We start from the raw sequence: 26,507 nt of genomic DNA, 5'->3' as shown, positions 1-26,507 counted from the left end.
GATCATCATCCCTCCACCACCATGCTTCACACCAGGTTCAAGGCCTTTTGTCAAACATGTTGCTGTCTAGAGATGAATCGATTAATCACATCAGTTGATTATTGAAATAATCAATTTAGTAATCGATTAATCGTTAACTGGAGAGAATAAAAAAAATAATTTGTTCAAAGAACCACAGTCAGAGCAGTAATTAAGCCAAAGCTGTACAATACAAACATTTTCCATTTAGGATTAAAATAAATAACTGAAGGACTCGTTAAGTGTCACTTTCAGCTTCATTTAGTTGAAATTCTGTTAAAATCTTTCATTAAGCTCCAACTATCAGCTAATCCATAAAAATTAACAGATTATTTTAACACTGCATGGATGTTAAATTGAGCAGAAAGAAATTAGTTTTTCATACATCGATGTTAGAGGTGATTTTTTTAGTTTTAGTTGTGGATGCATCATTTGCTCCAGATGATAAAACTTATTGTATTTTACACAATAACATGTCTAATTTAAAATATTAATTAATTGCCTTTTTCAATGTATTTCTAATATTGTATAAAAAGGATGTTGGTTTCCACTGGGATTCTGACTGAAGTTTTGGATTCTTACATTTTTCTTAACATTTTTTAAGTAAATCACTTTGATGTTTTTTATTGTAAATTTGGACATAAGCAAATAAATTTACTAAAATAACAGCTACGGTGTAATTTAAAGAGACGGCAGTTTTGTTTTTCTGAGTTTTTTGACGTGTCCAAGATTTAAGCCTCAAAACCCACGGAGGCATTTTAAGACAAAGACTGAAGCATTAAATCCTTGGCCATGTGTGCTTTTAAACTTATTTGTGTAATAATGTGGGCGTTTTGACAGCAATACATTCAGAACACCTGAATTAAATGTAACCATGGAAGCATAAACCGGTGAAATGTGATGAAATGTTTATGCAGGATGAGATAAAAATGCAGGTTTTTGCTCCTATAAACAACCAGATCCGTGTTCTGTTGATGTAATCCAGTGAATTTCTTCATTTCAGCATAAATAAGCCGAGTTTCTGTTGACATGTTGCTCTGCTGAGGCACTGAAAGCTGTCACAGTTTGTGTGGAGAGAGTCTGCAGCTTTTCTCAAACAATCTCACAATGATTGCAACCATTGCAACCAGCAGGAGGACAAACCAATATGTTCTCAACCCAACAGATGAGCAAACACATGCGGACCGCGTCCCACTTCTACGGATCGCATGAATAAAGTGGAAAAACGAGTGTTTGGTGATACACGGAGACCTCTGTGCTGGAAGGGCAGACGGAATATTCTGGGTTCACAAACAGAAACAAATCTGTTTTAATAAAAGCTGTTTGGGAATGTTCACAGCGCACAGCAAAAAGAAAAGGGGAGCAAAATAAAAAGAAAGGGCAGACAAAGAGACAGAGGAGGAAGAGGAGGGAGCGATGATGGGGGAGGAGGAGGAGGAGGAATGCTCTGGCTCGTCTCCCGGCCTCCAGGATGACTCACAGCTACATCTTTGTCCGTCCCAGTAACAAGAAACAAACTCTGCCTCGCAGACTGGGAGGGAGAAAAAAGAAGAAATCCCAATCACTTCAGCCATGTTTTGCTGTGCTGTTGCCGTGGTAACCAGGGCCTCAGTCGTCAGCCCTGGTAAGCTCACGTTGCTGTGGATGCAGAAATAATATATGTACACACACACACACACACACACACACACACACACACAGACGTCTGAGCAGCCCTGAATCAGCGCAGAAACAGAAACACAAACGTTCATCTGACCTTTGCACTAATTTAGCAACATTTTAGGTTTTTTGCTGCTTTGCTTCAGTCATTCTGCTCCGACCCGACTGCTGGTTCTGGAGAACAATAATGATCCAGTCTGAGGAAAGGTTTCCTACTGTAACACTGGAATATTTCTAACTTTTAAATTACATTTTAGTTGAGTTATTCCTTCACTTTTGAGGAGAAAAACAAAACATTTTAAAATCACAGAAATTTTACATACATATTAAGTTGATTTAAGTACGACCACAAAACAATTTTGCATTTCAGCAAAAACGTAGCTCAACTGCAGTGATTGCTAATAGCTAATGGCTAGCCGTACTAGTTTAGATGGTATTGCTCATCCAGAGGGTGATGGCGGGGTTTATATTAAGAAAAACAAATAAAAGTGTCCAAGTGTTTATTAATAGTGTCACAACTTAATATTTTCCCTTCATCAAGCAGTTTTAATTATGATTATTACAGATAAAATAGCGTAGTCAGGTTGTGTTTGTACTAAAAACCACTGAAGGAAACAAAAACCGAAAAACGAAACAGAGAACAATTTCATGAAATATGAACAAAAACGGAGTAGCGTCAGATTTCAGCAGTTGTAGGATTTCTCTTGCCGAGTCATTTCTCCTGCTAGCGCTAGGCTAGCGCATTTGTTTTGGTTGGATTTACCCAGAATGCCATGCGTTGTAGTTCACTTTCTCCTCTGGTCCGCTTCACATGTACATTCGAATGGCACCAGAGTTCACTTCAGCCGACCAGAGTTCGCTTTATTGGTTCGCATTCACACTTCCCAACCGAACCGGACTTTATAGAGAAACGGATTGGAGTCCAACTCCAGCGGACCGGGAGTCGGACTCCAGCTGGTGTTAATGAAGCCTTAACCACCACGGATGCTTCAGCTGTTAACCAAAGGAAACTTTGCTTCTGCAAATTGAGTTATAAAAGAAAAATGTTTCATTTTTCCAGAATTTAAAAAAGAAAAGAAAAAAAACAGCTTCAATAAAACAGAACCAGCTGCAGTTCTGCTCACTGAAGTTCTTCTGCAACTTGTTTCAACATCAGAACCCCAAACCCACATTCAGCATCTGGCTCTTTTCTGCAGCTCTGCTGGCAGAAATCCTCCCACATTCATCACAGCGGCCAGTCGGCCATTAAAACCACCTCATCCTGGTGTGGGAGGGAGTTTCCCCGTGACTCACTGTCCAGCACCGGGCGGAAAGCGGACCGGGTTCTCCCCGACGCTCCCCAATGTCTCTGCAGCTCTGTGAGGAAGAGGAAGGCTGAGGAAGAATGGGGCTTCTGCAAACAAACGCAGGGGCCCTGAAACAGAACCAGGAAATGAACCGTGCTGAAGGCCAACAGCTGAGAGGCGGCCAGAAATGTGCCTGCTCTAATTTTATCATGAAATATTCAGTCAGAAAAAGCTGAAAACATGTTTTTTAAAATGCGGCCTTGTAAACATCCAAAGGTTTTTAAGAGCTGGACTATAAAACAAGGAACGTTGCTAAATAAAACGGCTTGTAGATCATAAACAATCCACCCTAAAACAAATATCTAAGAAAAAACTATATTAAACTAAAAAACAACAGAGTCCGTTTATAATTACTTTGCACTAATTTCTAGAGTTTGAATTTGACCTCAGTGACTTTATGAAACATCCAGAGATCCAACCTTTTATTTAACTTTAGCCAAATCATAACGTTTTAGAAATAAATAAGCATTAAGATTTGAGGATATTATGATTTATTAATGCTGCTTCAGTCCAGCCCGTCTTGTTTATGGGTTTGAGTCGACGTGTTTTCAGACCCAGGTTTTTGTTTAGTGGGTCCCACTCCTCCCTGCCTGCCGATTGGCTGGATCCCTCAGCCAATCAGAAGTCGTCGTGGTTTATAGTAAAGGGGCGTAAAGCTGCTGGAACGAAGGGGGATTTTCCCTGGACTTTTGATTCGTTTTTGGCTCCTATGTGAACATTTAACAACTTTTTCCACTTATTGTGTTTAATTGTGGGAGAGAAAGTTTTTCTGTATTTTTAAGTTATACTAGCGGTTAAACATCTGTTGTTATCCAGTGGTGATGTGAAAAAATGAGACCATAAAAAGTCATTTAAAATGATTTCCTCTCCTTTTCTGTAAAAACAAACATGAAAACAAAAAGGAAAAGATTTTTAAAGCAACTTGTGATTCAGATATAATCTTCAGTGAGTTTTCACCTGCATGGAAAGTAACTAGTTACATTTACTCCATTTACTGCAAGTACCATTAATCTGCATGTTATATTCAAGTTGTTTACAAATGTTCAGGTTGAACATTTGTAAATTATTTAGAGGAAAGCATGTTACTCAGTTAAATGTTAAATTGCATGCATAAAGGAGTAAAAACATGTATGCATGAAAGACGGGATAAAAATTAAACTGTAAGTTTATGTCTCATTAAAATTATATAAAATGTCTCCCAAATATTCATGATGTCATTTTCTAACATGTTTTATTTTTTGTTGCATTTTTGTTCATAAAAGTTGTTCATTAATTAAATGAAAAAGTTAAACATTATCAAGGTAACCGTTTACTTGAGTACTTCAAGTTTTCACCTGTGTGTATAAATCAGTATTCAATCAATATTATGATGCCAATCAATTTTAGCTGCATATTTTGCATGAATGCATTTATAAATGTTGCATCTTTTCATCTACTTTCAGGATAAGTCAGATTAGAAAGTTTAATTTGTAAATTTGCTGTAAAAAGTTTTCTATTGCCCTTTCTGGTGTTGAGCAGTTTCATGCCATTAGTGGCGACTCCTACTGTTTGGAAAGAGAACTGCAACCACTGGTACAGAAGCAACATTTAAAGTATTTCCTTTATTTAATCAAGTAAACCCCGTTGAGATCTAGATCTCATTTTCAAGAGGGACCTGAGTCAGGTTTCCTCATCAGTCCAGTTTGGTTTATTTGATCCTGATCAGATCGATTTGTTATTCCTGAAGAAATGTCTCAGAAGAACAGAAGCATGTGGGTTGAAGGATTTTTAGCAATAATTATTCTCACTTTCCAAACATCACTGAATTTAAATCACACCTTAAATTTATTGAATATTAGAAGCTTAATCAGATGAATAGCCTGAACTGGTTGGGTTTTGAGACTAACTGGTATTTGCTGCTCCTTTATGTTTAAACGGATCGACAGAAGCAGAGATTACCAGCAGCTGCAGCAAAATTAAACAGGTTTTTGTGAAGTAAATCCATAAGATCAGGTTCTGGTCGGCCGGAGTGAGGACACTTCATCCAGCCCGGCTGCATCACTCCGAGTCTGAACAGAAACGGATTCGGATCCCTGCTCTAAAACAAACGCTGCAGGCTGGCAGCTGGCCGCTTTCTGTCTCCTCTGAGACAAAGAGCACAAAGACAGGGATTGTGTGGGATTGGGGTAAATAGTTGTAGCCACTGGCCACCCGTTTGGCGCCTCATGTTGGAGAACGCAGCTCTGCGTTGGCAGGCGGAGCGGGACAGATGCCGACCGGGTCCGACTTGTCGGAGAGGCCGCAGCGCGTGTGACTGAAACAAACTCCAACTGAAGGAACGACTCGTCCTTGATCTGGAATGGGCCACACCCAGATTAACGCCGGGCAGTGTTCACATAAAACATGCATGAATCGGTTCCTTCTCCTCCCTGCCGGAACGTCTGACTCACTTTGACTCAGACGATTGTTGAATTTTAGAAATTCTTCACAGAAAAATCAGACTGAAAGTGTTGCAGATAAGGAAGGCAAAGATAAGAACCTGTTAATGTTTGCTGGAGAGACTCCAGAGCTAAAGCATTAAAACGACTTTAACTTTATCCAACAATCACCAAGCCGAACTTGTTCTGTTGGGATTTTAACTGACAGTAGTAAATAGCTGCAAAATGAAATGAAAAGTACAAACAGAAACAAGAAAAACCTGAAGTTAACTGACATTTACTCTGCCGAAGTTCTGCAGAACGAGCTGCAGGTTTAAGGCTCCAGGAAGCTTTAAAAGATAAAACATTTTGGTGGTTTGATATTCAAAGTAACTGCACTGCAAAAACACGAAACGTTACCAAGTACAAATATCTTACTACACTCAAAGACAAAACTTATAACTGTCCAGCAAGATAATGGAGCTCGTTATAAATCAAGAATGGTTTAATATTGATGAAAAAATATTCATTAGCAGATGTTTTCACTAATAAGACATTTTTCCCCAGTTATAAGTGAAACAAAGGTGAGATCAAGAAACTGCAAAAGCACGCCACACTTTTAAGATTTAATTTCTTTAAAAGGCACAACTAGTATTTTTCTGTGCTAATCTGTTACATGAGGGGTGCTCAACGTGTGGCCCCAGGGCCATTTTTGGCCCTTGAAACGATTCTGATCAGCACCACGACCACAAGTCAAGAACGGTAAAACGTTTGGCAAAACAGAAACGGAAGATCTCAAAAAAATTGGAAATTGGACTGTTTCTGTGTTAAATGGAAAAGCAGACAAAGTCTCTCCTGTTTTGGATCTTTAATGTCAGATCTTAGATTTAATAAAACTACAGAGTAGGTAAAACTGAAAAGAGAAAAATCATGTTAAACTTATTTTTTGTGTTTAATACATTCTGTGGTCCTCAAGTAGATTAAATATGCCAGTTTTGGCCAAAAAAAAAAAAAGAAGTTAGACCCCATGATAGTGGATTTTATGAACTGTGATGCATAAAATCCAAACCCGTTAGGCTCTGCAGGTGTGCACTACGCTGTAAATATTTTTCTGAGGTAATATTTGTCTTTCATTTTGAGCGTTCTGCTCAAACCTGAAAAACTTCTGCAGTTAATGAAAGAAAATCTTCGAAGCTGCCAGGTTTTTAATAACTGGTTCGGCTGCATCGTTTGGAAACTTTCTGTTTAAGTTAGCCGGTTAAATCTCTGGCTGGATCTGAAACACTCATTTTAAATCCCGAAAACCTGATTCAGGCTCCACACATTGTTGTTTTCAGGCTCCAATCAAAGATGGCTGCAGTTTTTCCACAAGCACAGTAAAAAGAAAACAAAGGCAGAGACGAGGGAATGATAATAAATCCCATGTGTCGCTTATGAAACTTCAGATTTCACGATGTTTAGCTGCAACTGCTTTGTAAATGTGGAAACGGGAGAATCTGGTGCTGGGGGAGCAATCAAGCTGCGGTTGAGAGAGATGGCTGGCGGCCGGGCGTTCACACGCAAACGCTGCAGCGCACTGGCATCGCACGCCGACACGCAGGAGGCCCTGGAGGCAGCGGAGAGCCCGGCACTGACGAGTCCGGCCCGCAGATCAACAGGATGCAGCAGTAAAACTCCAGGATCATTCGCACGGCGTCAGGTGAGCCCAGAGAAACGCCGCTGCTGCATCAACTTTAATACGCTTCCTGTCTTTGTCTTTGCTGCGCCGGCCGCGCCCGGGTGGTGGCAAAGAAAAACGTTTGCTTTTTCCCCACACAATCTGCCAGTAACAGTTTTCTTTTAAAGAAAAAAAAAATTAGAAAGAATGAACGAACCATGGATGGATGGACAAGACGACTACAAAACATTTCTGTCATGTTAAATATGAGCCAACAAAAGGCCAAAGTGTTGGATTATTAAAGCGGCAGTGTTATGAAAAATAAAGTTTTCAGATTTCTATCATATTATAAACAAACCTGGAGTCTTGCTTTGATTCTTTCATGCATGTTTTATACATGGCAACCATAGAGATTTAGGGATAAAAATGCCTGGGTGGCCTTAGCCCCGCCTACAAGGACAAAGCTCCTCCTCAGATCCTTCAGACTAGCCAGCAGCAATTAGCAAACACCTGCTGAAGCTGTTGAGCTCAATACAGGCGCTACTTCTGGTGAAACGTTGCTAAGGGGTTAATAGAGGAGCCATGTTGGAATGACTTCCTGAAGGTGGAGATTCTTAAAGAGACAGAGGCCCAATTACAAGGCTTCAACTTTGACAATAATTGCAGAATTATTGTGATAAATATTGCTTTTGAGATTTTCTTCTAGTAATACATTAATCCAAATTCACCGTCTCAAAGACAAACTTTGATTTTACAAAGAACTCAACACTGGAACTGGGAGATATTTTAAATAATCAAAACAAACAAATAAAATAAAACGAACAGATTATGTCTCTGAGCGACATTACCCTTTAAAAAAACTGAATAAAAAATGAGGTCATTGTTATTCATTATGTGATTAATTGATTGATTGATTTTGCGACAGGCCAACATTATAACCCGTTAAAGGACTGCAGATACAAACTGGCTTAAAAGCTACAATCACATGACATTAATGTTTGAGCTGAACATTGTCCCCTCCTAAATAATTATTATTACAGTATTTTTATTACAACTGAAGCCAACATATTTACTTTACAGTTATATAAAATGACCGTGCCTGGAAATGGAAACACTGGCCCTTTAAAGGAACCACATTAAACCCGTCAAACTTGGATTTGGATCCAGTTTTCTGTTGTCTCATTACAAGCAAACAAAAAGCAACAGATAATGCAGGACATATGAGTTGGAGGAACACCCGGTTTGGATCATCAGACCCGGAAACCGAATTGGGTTGGAAACAGAGTAAAAGATGTGAACAAGATGGAGGCGGTGAGGGAGAAGAGCCCATCCATCTTAAAGCCATTCATTTCCCTCAGAGTGACTCATCGAGAGCTTGGCGAGCTGCGAAATGGAAACTCCACAAACACACACCAGCAGTCCAGCAGGCTGCCAGAACCTGCGATCGGCACCGGGTTCTGCTCCGCTGCGGCCCGGCTCTGTCATTACTCGCTCCCCAACGGGGGCCAACATGGCCGCCCTCCATCCTGATGTTTACGGGCCGCCACATGTGGCTCCTGTTAGAGGCTGGAGGCGCAAACAGCCTTCAGAGGCTCACAGCCTGAGCTGGAGCGATTCATCGCGAGTTACCATGAATAATCACAATTAATCGATTGATTACCAACTAATTCAGGAATTAACTGTTAACTGAAAGATACAGCCTAAAAAAACTCTCAAACACCATCCTCAGACTAAACTAATGAACAACATTCTGCATTTAAGATTTAAAACCATTATTTGTAATAAAACAAAAATAAAATCTATAAAGCATCCATGGTTGAATAATGGTCGCTTGCACTGCTGGTTCAAACAATTGTGTTGAACACAGCAAGAGCTACAAGAAAATAAATAAAAAGCAGCTTTTCCTCTTACCTACACAAAAAGTTTACTTTAGTGTGACTTTAGGTCTTTCTAAAGTAAAAAAGAAATCTAGATAAATACCATTAATTGATGTAAAAACTGTATTTTCTACCAGTTTAATTTAATTTAATTTCCTAGTGATTTCACATACGTCCTCTTATGTATTTGGTTCACTAAAAATAAATATTACTATAAATACATATATAAATAAAAAAAAATATAAATATAAATAAAGAAATTGCTCCAGTTCACAATTAGAGTGAAACTGCAGAAGAGGTTCTTCTGATGAAGTTTCCCTTCGGAGGTTTTTCTGGGAGTAAAATCCCTGCAGACACACGTCTTGCAGAAGAGCCGATGTCTCCTTGTTGGTCAGGAAATAAACTGGGATTCCCTGTTAGGAGCTGCAGAGTCTGACTAGGATGAGGAATCCGGAAAAAAAACAATTCAAAGAAAGAAGTTTCAATGCAGGGATCAAAATCTTTTGATATTTAACATTACTGTTGTGTAATTTATGAACAAAAGGCTGCTTGCTCAGACCTGATGTTCTCCAGCTCAGGAAACGTTGAGTAACATGGAACGCTACAGGCTCGGTTCATGCTCCAACACACAAATCATGAGGCTGATTTAGCTCTCAGGCATTTCAGCAAGTTTCACCAAACTTTGATCATTAACTGCTCCTGCACACCTGGATAAAATAAACCGATGCATCCAAAACCTGCAGGACTGCAGCTGCGTTTAAACCGGCCGTATAACTGCACAAACTAGAAATACAAAAATATGTTTCAAAAATGGGTGTAGTTCACGGGGAAACATTTTTCGCATTCCACAAGTCATGTGATCAAAAACAGGAAGTTACTACTGGCAGAAATGACAAAACAGAAAGTAGTTGGACAATGATGGCTTTCTAATGAATTATAAAAAGTCAATATAAATTTATTCATATTTGATTTTAACTGCATTTATTAAATGGGAACACTGCAATTCCAATTTTTTTCCAAATATCGACAAAGTTTTTCACATATTTGTAAGGGAAGCGCAGCTACAAGGACTCAATAACTGGGGTCAAAGTTTGCACAGGTTTCACCAACTCAAATTTAAAATGATAATAAATGACATTTAAGACCTGCATCTCCACAGAATGTATAAACTTTATCCAGCCAACTGGAGATAAAATTGCACTTACCTCTGATAGACGGAAAAATCTAGCTATCTTACCAGCTAGATTTTTACCAGGGCAGAATGAGCTGTTTTAAGGACTCATTAAAACTCTCTTTATATACAAATTAGCTGCTGCTGGCTACGCCCCCAGCTCAACATTTACACATGGAAACGGCTGCAAAAAGGTGCACAATTATACAAGCCTATGTCTTTGCAAAGCATCAGTAGAGCCTCCTGCACAAACAAGAATGCAGAAAGTTTTCTGGATGGAAAGTCAGCAACAAAACACCTGTTTTTTCCAGCAGACAAAAAGCTTTTTGTACAGCGCGTACAAGAAGCTGACCAAATGTGCTGGAGGCCAGTTTGGGTTGCTAGGCAATGGTCTGGGCTTCTGCAGTTGCTAGGCAATAATGCAGCTCCTCCTGATTTGTGATGTTACATTCCAGACGTTTTTGAAACGGCTCATTTTCCAATTCCAAAAAATATTGTCAAAAACTGGCTTTTTAAAGTGCTTGTTCTGTTTTTAGAAGTAGTTGAAACTCAAATGAAATTATTAAAACATTCAAAATGTGAATTCTTTAATTTAACTTTGCATACGTCTCCTTTAACTTGTGATTTGTACTGGAAGGTTAGAGGTCTGATTCAGGCAAAATGTACCTGCAGGATCTGCATACAGTCAAGCTTCCCAGGTTTTACCGTTTAAATCCAGATTAGCCAGACGAAGCCGGGAGACATCCAGGCAGACGAAACTAAAAAATGAAAGTGCCTGCATCTCAAAGATAATTCAGCTCTGAATCATTTTTCCAACAAGCTGTCTGGTATTGGGAGTATTTTCTGGCCCCCCAGAGCGTCGTGATTCAGTTTACATGACTCCCAGATAAAAGAGCTCTGATCTTCCCCGCCATGACTCACCCTGACAGACAATTGTCCACTGACACAATCCAGGCTGAGATCATAGCAAGAGAAGAAATGTGATCAAATGACATGAAGAAAAGCTGCAGCTGGGTGAAGAGAAGCAGCTCTGGCTCTAACCACTGATCACCATTATGACATACTGGGCCACCATCATGTAATGTTACCTCCGTTAATGTTATTAGTTCCAGCAGCTCTGTTCCTGCTGGGCGGAAAGCAGAGCTGCAGCGATGATCACTGGAGGACGAAAGCAGCGGAGTGACGCTCTGTTACGATGCTGAAGCAGCAGGAAGGAGCTCCAATATGGTCACAAATTATTATTCATATGCATTTAACGTACAACAGATCAATTAAAAGATGGACACAACAGAAAGCGTTTGAAATTTTCCACTCAGAAACTGAAGTTTCCTTCGATCACAATGAAACATTTGTGGATGTAAAAATGATGATTTAACTGAACAGAGTTAAATTTACATATATTGCGCCTGTTGGAGCATAAAACATTTGCAAACCAAACTGACCTACTTTTTGCTTGCAGAAGTTAATCCCAACTCCATGAGTGATGGCGGATTGTTCCAGAAGGAAACCAATCACTTAACCTCACCATCGTTTTAAAACATACAACGTGGCGCAGGGGGTCAGCACGCCCCGTTTGGAGGCCTTAGTCCTCGACGCGGATGTTGCGGGTTCCACTCCCGGTCCCGGCGACCTTTGCCGCATTTCTTCCCCCCTCTCCTCGCCCGCTTTCCTGTCTGCCTACTGTCGCAAGAAATATGAGCCACTAGCACCGCAAAAACTCTTAACTCTCAAAAGAACATACAACATGCATTCACAGTTTAAAAGCAAATTAAAACATTCACGAGAATCCAAGAATTAAAACTCTAAGCCTCCTAATATTTGTCGTTTTCCAGCTGCTGCAGCTGAATAAAGCAACGTTTCATTCTTTAACAAGCTGCTGCTGACGGATGGATCTGCTGCTGTCGTCGAGTTTTCAGACTCTACAAACAGCTGAAGGCCAAAATGTTCAGCGCCAAATCCAGAGCAGGTAAAATAAACAAATTTAATCAGAGACAGCCCAAGGCATAAGCAAACCAAGCTGCTTAGAGTCCGAACCAACAGTGGCCTCGAATAAATGCTTGAATTTAGTAAAGATTGCAGATCTAAAGTTTGTTTGTTTGAGAATTAGTGTAATAATAAATCAACAATATATTTTGTGATAGACATGTGACCAATTCATCTGACAGAATATTTGCAAAGCCTTCTGGGAGATGTAGGCAGAGGACAAGCTGTAGCTCTCCTGGCTAGCTAACACAACTCACTCACTCTGGTTACCTAGCAACAACATGTTGTAGTGAAAACTCTGGATTAAACAGTAAATGTCACGTCACCAGTTTGGGAGGATTTCAGAGGTTTAAAACAAAAAAAAAACTAATTCATAATAATCTATAATCGACTGATATGAAACGTTTGTATCATGACAAGTTTTTCCAGTCATGTCGTTCACCCCTCTTGAGAAAACTAGTAAATTGGATTTTATGGTGTCAGCAAAGATAAATGAAGATAAGAGCAGCTTTACTTTGCAAGACTGTGATCTTCATGGTTTGTTGTGTTGCCATGGTTACAATCTGATGCTTGGAGGTTAATCTTTTTAATGTTTGAGCCTCAGTTTGTTCACAAATATCTCCTCCGATTGTTTCCAGTCAATTAAACTTGGTTTTCTCTTCCAGATTTCCATCAACTCTGAACTGAAACGCTGCTAATGGTGCCCGGCAGGACGAGGGGCCCAGGCCCCCGTTTAAACTTCCACCGGCCCTCTGATGTAAAGACAAACACATCTTCCTTTTCTCCATTTTAGGAAAGAATCTAAAATGTTTTATCTGAGTTACTCCATAAATCCTCCTGAAGGCCCTAAAAGGCTCAGATGTTTAAGGTTTTACCTCTGCAATGCGCCTTCGATTCCCCTGAGGTTAAATATAGAAACTAAATATAGTCTGATGATGACCCGGCTTCCTCTACAGAACGGTCAGTTTATTATTAGATATGAACCTGTTTGTTTCTCACAGCGACTGTGTTGCTCGGGTGTCGCCTTTACCCTACAGCAAACAAAAATATGAGACCTGTTGCACAAAGTTGAGGGAATTTCCAGTTATTTATAGAATATCTGAATGGCCCGTAGTGGAACAAAACACAGTAATGATTCACTATAAACTGTACAGACTTAATGCTCAGCTACGGTCTGGACTGAGTGGTGAAACACTCCCAGCACAGGCAGCAGGGATGTGCTGCATGATGAATCTACTTCCTGCATGATTATGACTGTTACCACAGCAACATACGAACCATCTTTGCCTCGTTAACAACCTTCAGTCTGCAGAGAAACGTGTCCGACCACGTTAGAGCTTTTTTAATCCAGATCCAAAGACAGTTTCCCAAAAGAAAATAAAAGCCTTAGCAGAAGCTCGTCCTGCCTGGAGCCACGCCCTGAACCTCAACAGGTGGGGCGGCGCTGCGCTTTGTGTCTGGGCAGGAAAAGGGTTCGTCTGTTTACCTGAAGATCACCATCAGACAGAACCCGTCTGTCTGTCAGAACCGCAGTTCAGATGTTCTACAGCAGAGAGACAATGGGTGAACAAGTCCGCACTCGTTTGGGGGAAAAACCGTTAAGAAATGCGCTGCAGTCGCATAGAAAAGTGTAACTTCCTCTTTACGTTTTTCTATTTGGATGAATGAGAAAAAGACTAACCGACCGAACCCGCGATGCTTTCAGATGACTTTAAGGTGTGCTGTGGTGGCGCAGGGGGTTAGCACGCCCCACATTTGGAGGCCTTAGACCCGCAGACGTCGTGGGTTCGACTCCCGGTCCCGACGACCTTTGCCACATGTCCTCCTTCAAAAATGGCGCTGGCTCAGCTGGCTGCCTGCAGACGCAGCTCCTGTCGTGTGTGTGTTAATCTGTGTATAAAAAATTCTTGCTGTAACTGCGAAATAATTTCCCTGCTGGGATGAATAAAGTAATTCTTCTTCTTCTAAGGAGGCAGTGTTCATGTAAATGGACTTTTTTTAGCTTTACGTGGTGTTATGTTATTCCCTTTGAGATGCAGTTCAAGTTTCTGCGACTCCCCCACTCAGCTCCTACAGACTAGCCAGCACCAATTGGCAAACTGTTGCCTTCAGTTGTTATAAAAATGTTATATACAGTATATCAAATATATTGGGCATCTGTCTTTAAAAACTAGAAGGTTTCCATGGAGACTAAAGGATTTCTCAAACATGTTTGAAAGAATCAAGGCAACACTTCAGGTTTGTTTATCATAAGAGAATAATACAACATGATGAACTTTAACAGTCTATCAGCATCAATTAATCAGAAGACAGGAGCAACTTCAAGCATTCAGCAAATTGAGGTGAGGAAACTTTCTCCAGAGCAGACAGAGAGTCTGATGAGATCAATAATGTAAATTCTTCATACTAATGCGGTAAATAATTTAACAACCAGCATCAGATGCGCTGAGAGGTGATGCCTGAGGTTCATTTAAGTGACTCCTTGAAGACAGAAACACAATAATCATAAATAATAATATATTCAGAACATTTGATCACTTTTTCAGCCATAAAATAGCAAACAGCTCAGGGCTAAATGTTTCAGAGGTTTTCTGAGACGTTTCTCAGCCGAACCCAGCAGAAGGAACTGCAGCCTCCACCCTCTACCTGCTTCTGCATATTTCACTTTCCAACCGTTTTTAAATCCTTTATGAAAGCAGCCGGAGCTGCAGGGGAATGTCTGGCAGTCCGAGCAGACAGCTTGAGGTTCTCCCTGCGGGAAGGCGACATGTGCTACAGTTAGCCAAACAAAGCTGTGTGTGTGAGCGCAGCCTTCAGGCTGAACAGGTGTGTCCCTTCAGCTGGACCGGACTCAGCGCTTCACCTGTTGCGTCGCATTCAGAGGGAAACGAGGACAGAAGCGAGCAGGAAGCCCATCCAGTCACTTCCCATCACACGAGACCACTCGGCCCATTCCACAGGCCTCAAAAAAAACCTCTGAGTCACCGCCGCGTCACGGCACCATGGCAACCAAACAAAAAAACAGGCCGGCTAAAAGCAGCAGAGAGGAGGGAGGCGTTTCACCACACAGGCGTCAGAAGATCGGCTTCCTCTGAAAAACAGCATCAGAATCACAACAGAGGCTGAACGCTGCTCTCTCAACACTGAGACTAATCTTTTAATTTCTGACCATCTGAAAATCTAAATTTTTTGACACAAATTTACTTTTTTCCCACCGATCTACGGCGTCGTAAATCCAGGCCGACTTCAGGACAAAGTCACCATGGATACGATGAAAACCCAACACAATGAGCAGCCGCTGCAGGACAAAGAGACGTCATAAAGATCCATTTCCCGCAGAAATGGTGGAGAGCTCAGTGATGAACTCCTCTAGCTGCTCTGCATCTTTTAAAGCAGAAACAGAAACTGAACCATTTCATAATTAGAAAAAGCTTTTGAAAGGGTTTGATGTTGAGAGGCTGAATGATGCAGTTTTACTCTCCAGGTAGAGAAACGGTGTGATGCTCTCAGCCAAACTCAACCTGTTGGAAACAAAAGCTTAAAAATGTTCAAATCACTGACTCAACACAGAGGAAATAACTGAAAACCTCCAGATCCGTCCCTGATCTGCTTTCACTAACACACACAGATATGTCACAGACCTGTTTAAAATATGAAAACTGTAAAACAGCTGAAACACTGACTTCTTTTAAATCTCAACTGAAAACCCACCTGTTTAGAATTGTATTTGAAATGTAATCAATTACAAATTTATTGATGTAACTTGACTTAATGATTCATTCTATATTGCGTTATGATTCTGTGTTTGTAATGATGTAAAGCACTTTGAAAGGTCTTGCTGCTGAAATGTGCTATACAAATAAAATTTGATTGATTGATGTATAAAATGAGGAAATGCTTCAAAAATGAGATGCTGTGGATTCATGAGGGCGTGCAAATAGGAAACCTGTAGTAGTTTCACTTTCTCTGGGTTTGAAAAACCCACTACAGTCAATAAAGTTCAGGTTATTTTTGTTTTGTTAAATCAGTAGCTGCATCACAAATCCACAACCTTCCATTTCTTATTTAGATACAAAACAGAACAACATAAAACCATAAATGAAGCTGCAGCTACTCTAAGGTAAGGAGAACATCAGCTGTAAGGCCTGGATGGTTTAAGGTTTGAGTCTGCAGAGATGCAGCTTTAGCGATGTAGTGCTAACAGGATGATAACGCTCCTGATGGAGCAGGAGATAAAAGTCAAGAAGCATAAAACGAAACATTTATTCACCTAAATTCAGAGTAAAGTCTGAAATAAACAGCTAGGTCACCGCAGGCACAATGCACACAAATACTGGTTACCTTTAGGAAAAAATTACAACATGAACATGGAATAATTACCTCTTTATGCACTAACTTGCTTTTAATTTAGCATTTAAATTATAAATAAGCACTTATGCTCCAAGAAACCTAAGAGATTAAAAACTGTTTATTTAGATGATGTCTGAGTTTAACATCCGTTAATCCCTGTCTTCATAATCTCACTGAATCTGGTTTGAACTTCTGAACTGGAAATGTTTTAATATTGGGAAACCATTTTAAAACCTTTTTTCTTCTTTTTTTCATAGTAAGAATGTTTGAATTTAACGGAATAATGAACGAGACAAAGCGGAGAAAAAGTGTAAAATAATCTCTGAATGAAACAGGAAGTGCTTTTACTTTGATATCTTCAGCAGGAAGTGTTTCAGTAATGTAGCAGCTAGCTTAGCAGTGCCAAACTGAGGTTAGTTTATTTTGTTCTGTTAAGTTGGAGAAACATTTATGTTATGATGAAGCTACAAGGAAACATGAGCATGAAGCTACACATCCCATAATAATCACTAATAACTGGCAAAATTACAACAAAATTATGCAGCAGCTGCAGCCTGCAGCACACATACAAGCATCGTTTCAGAATTTTATTGGATAAAACTGATACTAGGAGTCCAATCCGAACATTAAGTCTTATTTTGTGATCTACGTTCTTCTCTTCATCAGGATTTCCTTAACTTGAAGTTCCTGAACCCTTTACAATGTTTCAGCCCCTGAAGAGAACAAGAGACTTTTGTTTTTCGGCAGCAGCAGTTTTTCCACGCTGGAGGGAAAGATCTGGCTGCTGGAATGTTTCAGACACTGGGTCTAAATCAGAACCAGAACCACTCTGATGGGAAAAAGGCAGCACTTTAATACCAAGCTAAAACTAAAAAGCTGCATTTATCCCTGCATGATGACAGGAACTGAGCCTCAACAAGGCAGTTAGAGAGGGAAAGGTGGGGCAGTGTGTGGAGAGGTGTGTCCCTCCAACACAGCACAGGCCTGAGGCTTGTTGGCTAACGATTCACACAGACTCAGCAAGCGGGAATGTCATCCGGAGAGCCTGTATCAGGTCTGGCTCCCTGCAGCATTCCTGCTACAGAGGTATGCTGTTGCACCACCGCGTTAGTTCAGAGCATGGGGTGTGAGCCGCAGGCAGAAAGAGCCTCACAGTGAAAATGCAACCATCAGATTTATTCATGCAGATCTGGAGCCAAAGTTCCAGAGAAACACTCAGACGGAGTCTGAGGGCTGGCCGAGAAACAACAACTTGTCACAACAATCAGTATCAACACACAGCTCTCATGTGTCTTTGTAGCTGACCGCCATCTTGGTAGGGACCGTAGCTAACTGTCATGGTAGTTGCTATGACAACAATAAACAAGCCAGAAGCTTATAACTAGCTCATCCCTATCGAACGAGAGAACGTTGCATAACAATACATCATTATATAATAAATTAAACAATGTAATGTACTGTTACATTAACCAACACAAGTACAATACAACTGTTACTCAATTACAATGTTTGAGTATTTTACTAAGATACACATCAGTGAAATATACTGAAGTACTTACAGCTAAACTAGCTAAATTAGCTTAGCTAATGTAGCTTTTATGTGCTAGCAAAGACAGACACAGCCTACAAGTATGTCACTAAATGTTTAAAACAAACATCAAAGGCCGATTTGTTCATGTGGATAAAAACTTTTCTGAAATCATGTGTGTACAATATTTTTTGAAACAAAGATATGTTTTCATAAAGGACAAAGATTCAGATTCAACAGAAAAAAAAAACTGAACATGAAACGAGCGTCAGAGGGACGGGCTGCGTTTGCTGATGAGCAACAGATGGAAAGAAACGCTAAACAACACGATGAAATCAAAAACAGTCGCCTAAACACCCATTTTTATCAATTAATCACTTTGTGCAGCACCACAAAGCAAATATTTCAGAAACAAAGATTCTCAGCTCCCCTGCAGTGCGGCGCAGAGCCGCTTCGTTACAGCCAGTTAAACTCAATCTGGAGTTACATTATCAGTGACTGGTGTCGGACTGGGAACCTGCTGGGTTTGTCACAACACATTTTACTGGATGATAAACTGTCACTGAAATTATTGTGATAAACGATAATATTGTAACTGCATTTTGCAACTAATATAATAATGGCATAATAATGTATCTTCTGAAAGATAAATACATATTAATTTCCAAAGAACATCTAATACTGGAACTGGAAGACATTTTAAATATACAAAATATATAAACAAACCAGATAAAATAGATCATGACGTCTTTGTAAACAAAATTACCCGTCAAACGGACAGAAAACAGGCAATAATTGCCAGTATGTAAAATTTAAAAAACTGAAATTGAATTACTTTGTTCTGTGTGTCAAATGTTTTGGGTTTTTTTTCAAATGGTAGCTTTTTGATAACATTAAAGGGCAGCATCCTCAAAAAGAAGCATGTAGATGGAAATGATTGCTTTTGCTGTTTGATTAATCATGTGATTAATTGGTTGAAGTCTGGAAACCTGCCGCTCCTACCTGGCTTTCAGCTCCTTGTGCTCCTCCCGGATCTTGCTCAGCTCCAGCTGCAGCCGCGCCCGCTCCTTGGCCACCATGTCCAGCGTCTTGCGGGCGTCGGCCAGCTCCGTCTCGTACGCCGTCTTGATGCCGGACAGGTCGCGCGTGACCTCCGACTCCGACTCGGAGATGCGCAGCCGCAGCGAGGCGTTCTCGGACTCCAGGGAGCGCACCTTGTCGATGTAGACCGCCAGCCGGTCGTTCAGGTTGCACAGCTCCTCCTTCTCCTGCAGCCGGGTGATGCGGGTCGGGGAGACGGCGCTGCGGCGTTTCTGGCTTGGGGTTTCCATGGCGAGTGATGGTCAGAGGCGCAGATGTGGGGGGCTGGCTGTGGGGAAAGAGAGGGCGAGTTAATGTGAGGCAAAACGGTTACAGAGCCACTAGAGGATCATCAGAACTGGATTCTCTAATAGAGCGTTCACACCAGCGCCGTTTAAACTGCTTTAATCAAACTCCAGTCCGTTTGTCTGGAAGGTCCGGTTTGTTTGGTGCCAATCACATTCTGAGAGATCTGGTCCGCCTACCAACCTCAGTCTGGGTCCGGTTGAAGTGAACTTTGGTTCGGTTTGAATTCATACCGAACCAAAGTTCAAGGTTTTATTTTAACTCCATTATAGACATGAAGTTTGTCAAAGTCTCTTCATTCACTCTTTGAATTCATTTTGTTTAATCAAGTTGTTTCTCCAGACCTTTACTGGTGTATCAAGCGCTGTTGTTGATGGTTGGTGGTTACCATAGCAACAATCAGCTCGGCCCATTTTTCTGTTACTTTCTGTAACTATAAGATCAGTTCTGCATTTATATTAAAATGTATTTTTACATTTTAGACCAACTTAATCACATGCAGTGTTTCATGAATAACTCTGCCATGTTTTGTATATATTTTTAACTGTTTATTAATAATGTTGTTAATTTTAGCTGCGTTTTATTTTACTGCTGCTAAGTGGAAGAAATGTCTCGTGGAAACCTTTAGTGCGTTTACTGAATATTTCAGGAGATTTATATAAATTGTATAGAAATGTTTAACTCAGACTGCAGTTGTGATTAACTGTAGATATAAACACATCAGTTACATGTTCGTTTCTGTTCTGTTTGTATGCATTGGTCTTCTCAAATAAACTAATTAAATGAAGGTGAAACTGATGAATTTCGCCTTCATTTAATTACAAACTGTGTAGTATTTTAGTGTAGTTTCTTAACATCTTAATACAAATAAAATAAGACAAAACTAACCCACAGATCTTGTGTTTCTGCAGTGAAAGTTGCAAGCAGGCAGCGCAAAATTAAAACATCTCTCCCCGTTTCCTTTCCAGAGTTTTGAATTAAAGAGAAAAAGCTGCTAATTGCTTCGTCTCTCCGGAGATCCGGGCAAAACGTTTTCTTTTGAGTAAAATTTGTTGCAACATTTTCAGATATAAAACAATTCGAGCGCTGAGTCATCTGATAAACAGAGCGGCAGGATGCCCAGAAAAGGGCAGCAGGACTCAGAACGGGCTGCAGCTGGAGAAACTGATTCAACATGTACAGTATCTGGATGTCTAAACAGTGTTAGTTATTCTCTCTGCTCGACAGAAACTCCCAGGAACAAAAACGTATCAGTGCCACTTCAGACAGAAGAAGAAAGTAGATTTATTTGCATAAATCTACTCATTTTTCTTTCCATCTACAATGTTCCTGGTTCACCATCGTACCCAGTATAAACAGAAACTAAAGTAAAGCCTTTGAAGCTCCGACTCTGCAGAGATTCGCCAGTCAAACGTAATAAATGGTTTTTCTCAGCCGTTATCTCCACCGTTAATCGTGCAGGACCAGGGAAGATTTGGTGAATGTTTGATTCTCCAGAGAGTGGGCGGGAACGGCAAACTTCGCTATGCACCCCATCACCGCCGTCACAGCGTCTCCTAAACATCCATGTGGGAGGAACGCCCGAACACGCCCACAGCAGCGAACTCACGTGCCGAGGCTTTCAGGAATAACCGAGTCCAAATGAAACCCGTCAGAACAGGGAGTCACAGAAACATGTGAGGATCTTACCGTAGCGGTGAGAACGTCCTCCCTGCAGACGGCGGAGGGAAAAACAGGGAAGGCTTTGTGGAAGTTGTTCTGCTGCGGTGAGGGAAGGATCGGCTGAAGGACGCGGTCCTGCTCTGGTGGGTGTGTGTGCGCCTTTGGCTCGAGCCCTGAACTGCCTGCCTGCCTTCGCCGCAGCGCCTCTACCTACTGCTGGAGCAGGAGAGGAGGCGGGGGAGGGGAGGCCACGAGGAGGAGCCAGGAGCCGGCTCCGTCTCCCTCCTACCGCTTCCCTTCTCATTTCGCTCAGGCTGACCTCAGCGGCCGGACCGAGCGGTCTGTCAATAAAACGCAGCGACACTGAAACCGAGCAGCTGGAGGGAGAGGGAAATGTGCAGGAACAACCCTTAACACGCAGGAAAAAACAGAAAAATCCTGCAGCTGAAGGAAAAAAAAAAAGGCAAAACAGCTTTTTAGGAGGAGAAACTTCACTCAAACACAACGAATCAACCAGTCAGAGCTGAAATCTGGCAGGAAAATAACCTGAAGTCCAAACCTGAAGGGAAATAATCCTTAAAAACGGCTAAATAAATCCCATAACTCACCCTGAAAGCCTAAAACATCTGACACAAACTGACCCCGCTCTTATATTTATTTCTCCGGGGTGGAGTTAATGGAGTCACAGGTCCAATCAGGTTGGGATGCAGGGAGAAACAGACGTTTTTATTTTCCTCCTCACCATGGAAAAGTGTGCGCATGAGGCCAGACGGTGGCTCGGTTTGGGCATGGGGAGTATCCCGGCCCGGTGCCGCGTCGGCCTCCCAGTAACGAGTCCCAGTTAGGAGCTGCTCACGCCTCCTGCCCACACCAAGACCTTACCGCTGAAAGCACCAGGCAGGCAGCCAAAAGGAGCTTCTAAAGAAAAAAATCTGCCAATCTTTAGATCTTGTTTATTTTTCACCAAACAAAAACTTCTAAAGTTTGTTTGTGTAGCACATTCAGGCAGTTTTAGTCAGAACTCCAGCAGCAGCATTCTGGATAAAGATAAAAATGGATGAGTTTCTCTTGATTTTGTTTTTTTTTTTTAGTCCTGTAATCCTGGACCTTCAGCTGATGGAAGGCCGACTTTGTAACCGCCTTTATTTGGATCTGAAGGTTCAGGTCAGAGTTCATCACTACACCCTGATTTCATCCTGATTTCTTGTTTCCAGCTGTAATAACTGAAGCTGTGAGTTGACTCTAAATCGTTCCTCTTTTGCTCCAAAGATAATAAATAGTGATGCACCGATTGCAGTTTACTGGCCGATTCCTGATCTTTAAAAAGTCTGAGCTGCCGAATCCGAGGTTGGCCGATATCAACTTTTTTTTGTCAGAAAGGTTGCTAAATATAGAAAGAAAGTCGCTGAGTTTGTAACAATGGGGCGACTATTAACTGCAAACATGCAGACATGACCTGGTGGGCGGGGCCAACAGTAGAGCAGAAGAGGACAGTAGCTGATTTTAAGACATTTGCAGAGGGAGATAAGATCAACTTCACAGTGAAGTACTGACTGATAATCTCCTCCTGAATGAAGGAAATCGGTGCCGATAAATCGATGCGTCCCTAATATTAGTGTTTACTTGGTGTTAAAGCTTTAGAAGAGATCGCTTGCTATTCCTTTTCTGAACTCGTTCCATTCACATTAAAAAGTTCCCTAAAAATAATCAGTGGAGGATTTCAGGATTTATTCCACCACTGTATGAACAACTGCTTCACTTTGGTCCTGAACAGTAAATCCAAGCTGCCAGGAATGGTCAACAGCAGACATGCGGTTCTTGTTCTGAACCAAAGACTCAACCTGACCGACTCTTTAGACGTCCATGTTAGCTGTGGATCCTCTTCCTGTCGCCACCAATGAAAGCAGGAAAACCAAAGACAAACCCGTTGGGTTTCTCAGTGACTTCCATCTCTTCCAAGAAAAAGGGGAATTTGGAAGCAAAAGAATTTCAGCCTCAAAAGGAAAGTAAAACGTTTTCAGATCAACTTCCATCCTGTTTCAAACCCGAGGAACGAGCTCTGCAGAATCCTCTCTTTCAATCCGGCCCAGCCTGCACTCATTCAGTTTACAAGTTAAATATTCACAACTCAAGTCAGTTCCCAAGAAACAATCTACATTTATGACCAGTCAGTTCCTTTTCTCTGTCAGAGCTCGTTACTCGTGGATGTTAGTCATCCAGAAATCCAGAATGTGGCTCAACATCAAACAAATGTTTCTTTGTGTCTTTAGTTTCCAATGCAAATGATAAAACGGGGCAGGTCAGATCACTGATAGAGTCAGAGATGCAAACAAACGGCCAGGATCATCTCTGATCCGATGACAGGAAGCGGCTCTCCAGTGGGAGTCTGAGGAAACTCTCGTGACAAACTGCCCACATTCAGATGCACTGACTCATCTGGACCTGGAGCCTTTTCTCCTTCAGTCCGATTTCTGGAACCGCATGTTTTTCCTCCAGCGTGCCTCATCGTCTCCATCTGGAGAAACCGGCACACATCTGACCACCAAGGTTATTACAGTTAACCAGAAAAACAAAAAATTCAGAAAACATTTCCGTTAACAGTACAACTATAACTGGAACTATATTGTCCATTTATAAAACTGAAACATACTAAAATTATAGATATAATGTTTTCATGTTTATGAATGCATTTATTAGCCTTTAAAACTGACGTGAAATTGATTATTTTTTCTTACATTCAGGCGGTTTACGCCAGTGAATTATGGCGCTCCACTTACAAAAAGCAAAATGGCGGCAGCAAAACCTGGGAGGAAACGCCAGTCAGCTGGTTGTTCAGCAATAATTCGATACATTTTTTGAAAACTTGAATTTTTTGGTGAGTATTTATAAAACGCAATCACAATACTTTTTGTATTCTGCACCTAAAGTTAACCAAAGTATAAAAAAAAGACGACAAAAACAGAAACAAAACAGAACTACTACTATAATAAAAACTAATCTCGTTGTTGGACGGTTGTGTCTGAAATAAAGTTTCTATTTATTAAGATTTTACTAGTAAAAACAAATAAAGGCAAACAAGATTGAAATCTTTTACAGCTCAGAAATGTCCAAGTTTTTTCTAAAACACGTCTGTGATTAATCTCTAATCTCTTTTTTAATGCGTTTTTCCGCTTCAACAAACTTGAATTACATAAATAGATCAGTAGCTGATCTCTGAAGAACCTGCTGGAATGCAGAAGAGGTAAATCCAACATTTAAAGTACTAAATTGATTCAAAATGTGAAAAATAATCAGCATCTGAGGCCAAAATTGCATCAGACTTTCTTAATCCAGGCTTCAACATCCACAGAAACTGAAAGGAAACTGATTTCTCACTCTGAGGTCAGACATCCAGAGAAACAGAAACTGCTGGTTAAACCATTAATGTACCCAGATATTCACTGTTTAGGGTTTACAGACTTTGTTTTACTGACTGTGTTTTAATAAAATCTACTTTACAGTGTTGCAAACTAAGCTGCTTTCTTCATCAATCATCTTCAACCTCCCAGTTTGCGCCTCTCTGGCGCCCCCTGCTGCTACACTAGCTGCTCTGAAGTAATTCAGTAACAAACAAAGCGCCACCCAGCGGCTGAATCGCTGCATGAAAACTTTTTTCCCCTTTTCCACAGCATGGGTCACTAAGTTCATGAACTGACTCAACTCACTGTCTGTCTGCCCACTTTAATAAATGGACACAGGGAGGAACAAAGGGGGGAACTTTCATGAGAAAACCAGCGCGTTGTTGAGCATCTCGCCTTACCTTCTATCTTTGCAGCCGTTTCCAACACGCCTCTGCTGTTCACGGTCTGCGCTGACCTTTCAAAATGTTGACAAGCCGCTTAATCATCGCTTTATCTCCTCTCTGAAGGGTATCTTTGAACCTAAATGAGAGCTGCCGAGCCGAGCCGAACCGAACCGAGCCGTGTCCAGGCCTCCACCACCTGCAGATCTGCTCTGCTGATTGGGCTGCCAATCTCTGCTAATTACGCTGAAACCCGCGGGCGCCCTCTGGCGGCAGCTATTAGCAGAGCATGGAAGTGAAGCAGTATTAAATCACATTTAAACTACTTGATTCTGATAGGAACTTTTAAACCTCTTTAACTTGGACTCCGCTAAATTCAAGATTAAAATATTATTATTTTTAGGTCTTTCTTTATAATAAATATATTTTCAGAGCAGAACATTTTAATAAATTAGAAAATTGGTGAAATTAAGAGTTTCATTCCTATTTACAGCTCATAAAATGATCAGATACCTCCGAGAAACACAAACAAATCTGAGAAATGCGTCACCTTAAACTGATTTCATGCCAGGTTTTCAGCTGATATCGGAGATCAAGTTCTGTGCCTATTTTTAATTCTTTCGCTTTTAGAAAATGCCTTCACTCTGAGGTTTTCCTCATTGTCTCATGAACAGTGGAACATGCCAGCAGATTTTAGAGGTAGAAAAAAGGTAAACATCCCTCTAGAAATTAAAAACAGAGCTTTTGCACAAAATGCTAGTTTTATTGCTTTTTTAAATAGCAATAGTTTTATTGCTATTAAAATAATTTATATCTTTTTATTTTATTATTTTAAAATAAAAAGTCTGGTTACATGCATTAAGCTTGTTGTCAGCCTTAATGAGGATAAAACAACATGTCAATCTCTTCTGTTTGCTCATTGACTCAACATGGAAACTCATTGGTAAAACCTAAAAAGCCTGCTGTGCTCAGTTCCATGACGCAAACCTGCAGAATCAGGTCCAGGATGGGAAGTCTGAGGATAAAACCATCTGACAGACATTAAAATGTTTTCAGACCTTCATGGATTTGGATAAACAAACATTTAGTAAAGAATAGAAGTAAAAGATGTGCAGTCTTATTTTGTCCTCCAGATTTAATGTTTTGCATATTAATCAAAAAGCTAATGTTTGGTCTCATCTGTTTGCCGTCAGTCTGTAAACGGGACTCGTGAATTTTATTTATTTCATAAAGGGGACAATGCAATAAAAAGCTTAAAAAGTGTAGCAAAAAAACTAACATTTTGAGGCTAATCTGAAAACTTTGGAAATTTCTGAGCTTTATAAGTAAAAAAAATAAATAATAAACCTGCAAGAAAAAAACCTGAAAATATTAGATTAATCTTAGAATTTTTTTAGAACAAACTTGAAAAATGTTGATATTCAAAAGTCAAAAATTAGGGTCAGAAATTTTTAGATTAATCTCTGAAATTTTAGATTTTCTCAAAATCTTTTGAAAAATCAAATTTTTTTCAAAACATATCACACAAATATTTTGAACTTTTGAAACTCATAAAGTTTCCAAACATGAAAATTTTCAACTTTTGAAACTCAGAAATTTCCAAATTTGTTTCTAGAAAATTTCTGAGATTGATATCAAAGTTTTTTATCATAAACTTACTCCTCCTCCGTTTTCTATCCTATATTTGAACATT

The 26,507-nt window shown here is 40.4% G+C and overlaps 1 protein-coding gene across 1 annotated transcript in view; it reads right to left on the bottom strand.

The window, feature by feature from the left end:
• Positions 1-21,253, bottom strand: part of LOC102216404 (lamin-A) — a 35,360-nt gene extending 14,107 nt beyond the window's left edge. Inside the window, exons 1-2 of the mRNA XM_005801851.3 lie at positions 21,061-21,253; positions 18,988-19,354 (exon numbers count right to left, since the gene is read on the bottom strand). Of these exons, the coding sequence (XP_005801908.2) occupies positions 18,988-19,316 (329 nt within the window). The 5' untranslated portion in view covers positions 19,317-19,354; positions 21,061-21,253. The remainder of the gene's footprint in view (positions 1-18,987; positions 19,355-21,060) is intronic.
• Positions 21,254-26,507: the final 5,254 nt, after the last annotated feature.

Source organism: Xiphophorus maculatus, chromosome 3, assembly GCF_002775205.1.
Source record: "Xiphophorus maculatus strain JP 163 A chromosome 3, X_maculatus-5.0-male, whole genome shotgun sequence".
Taxonomy (NCBI): Eukaryota; Metazoa; Chordata; class Actinopteri; order Cyprinodontiformes; family Poeciliidae; genus Xiphophorus; species Xiphophorus maculatus.
The sequence above is the reverse complement of the archived record's forward strand: the minus strand, read 5'-3'. Positions and strand labels throughout refer to the sequence as shown.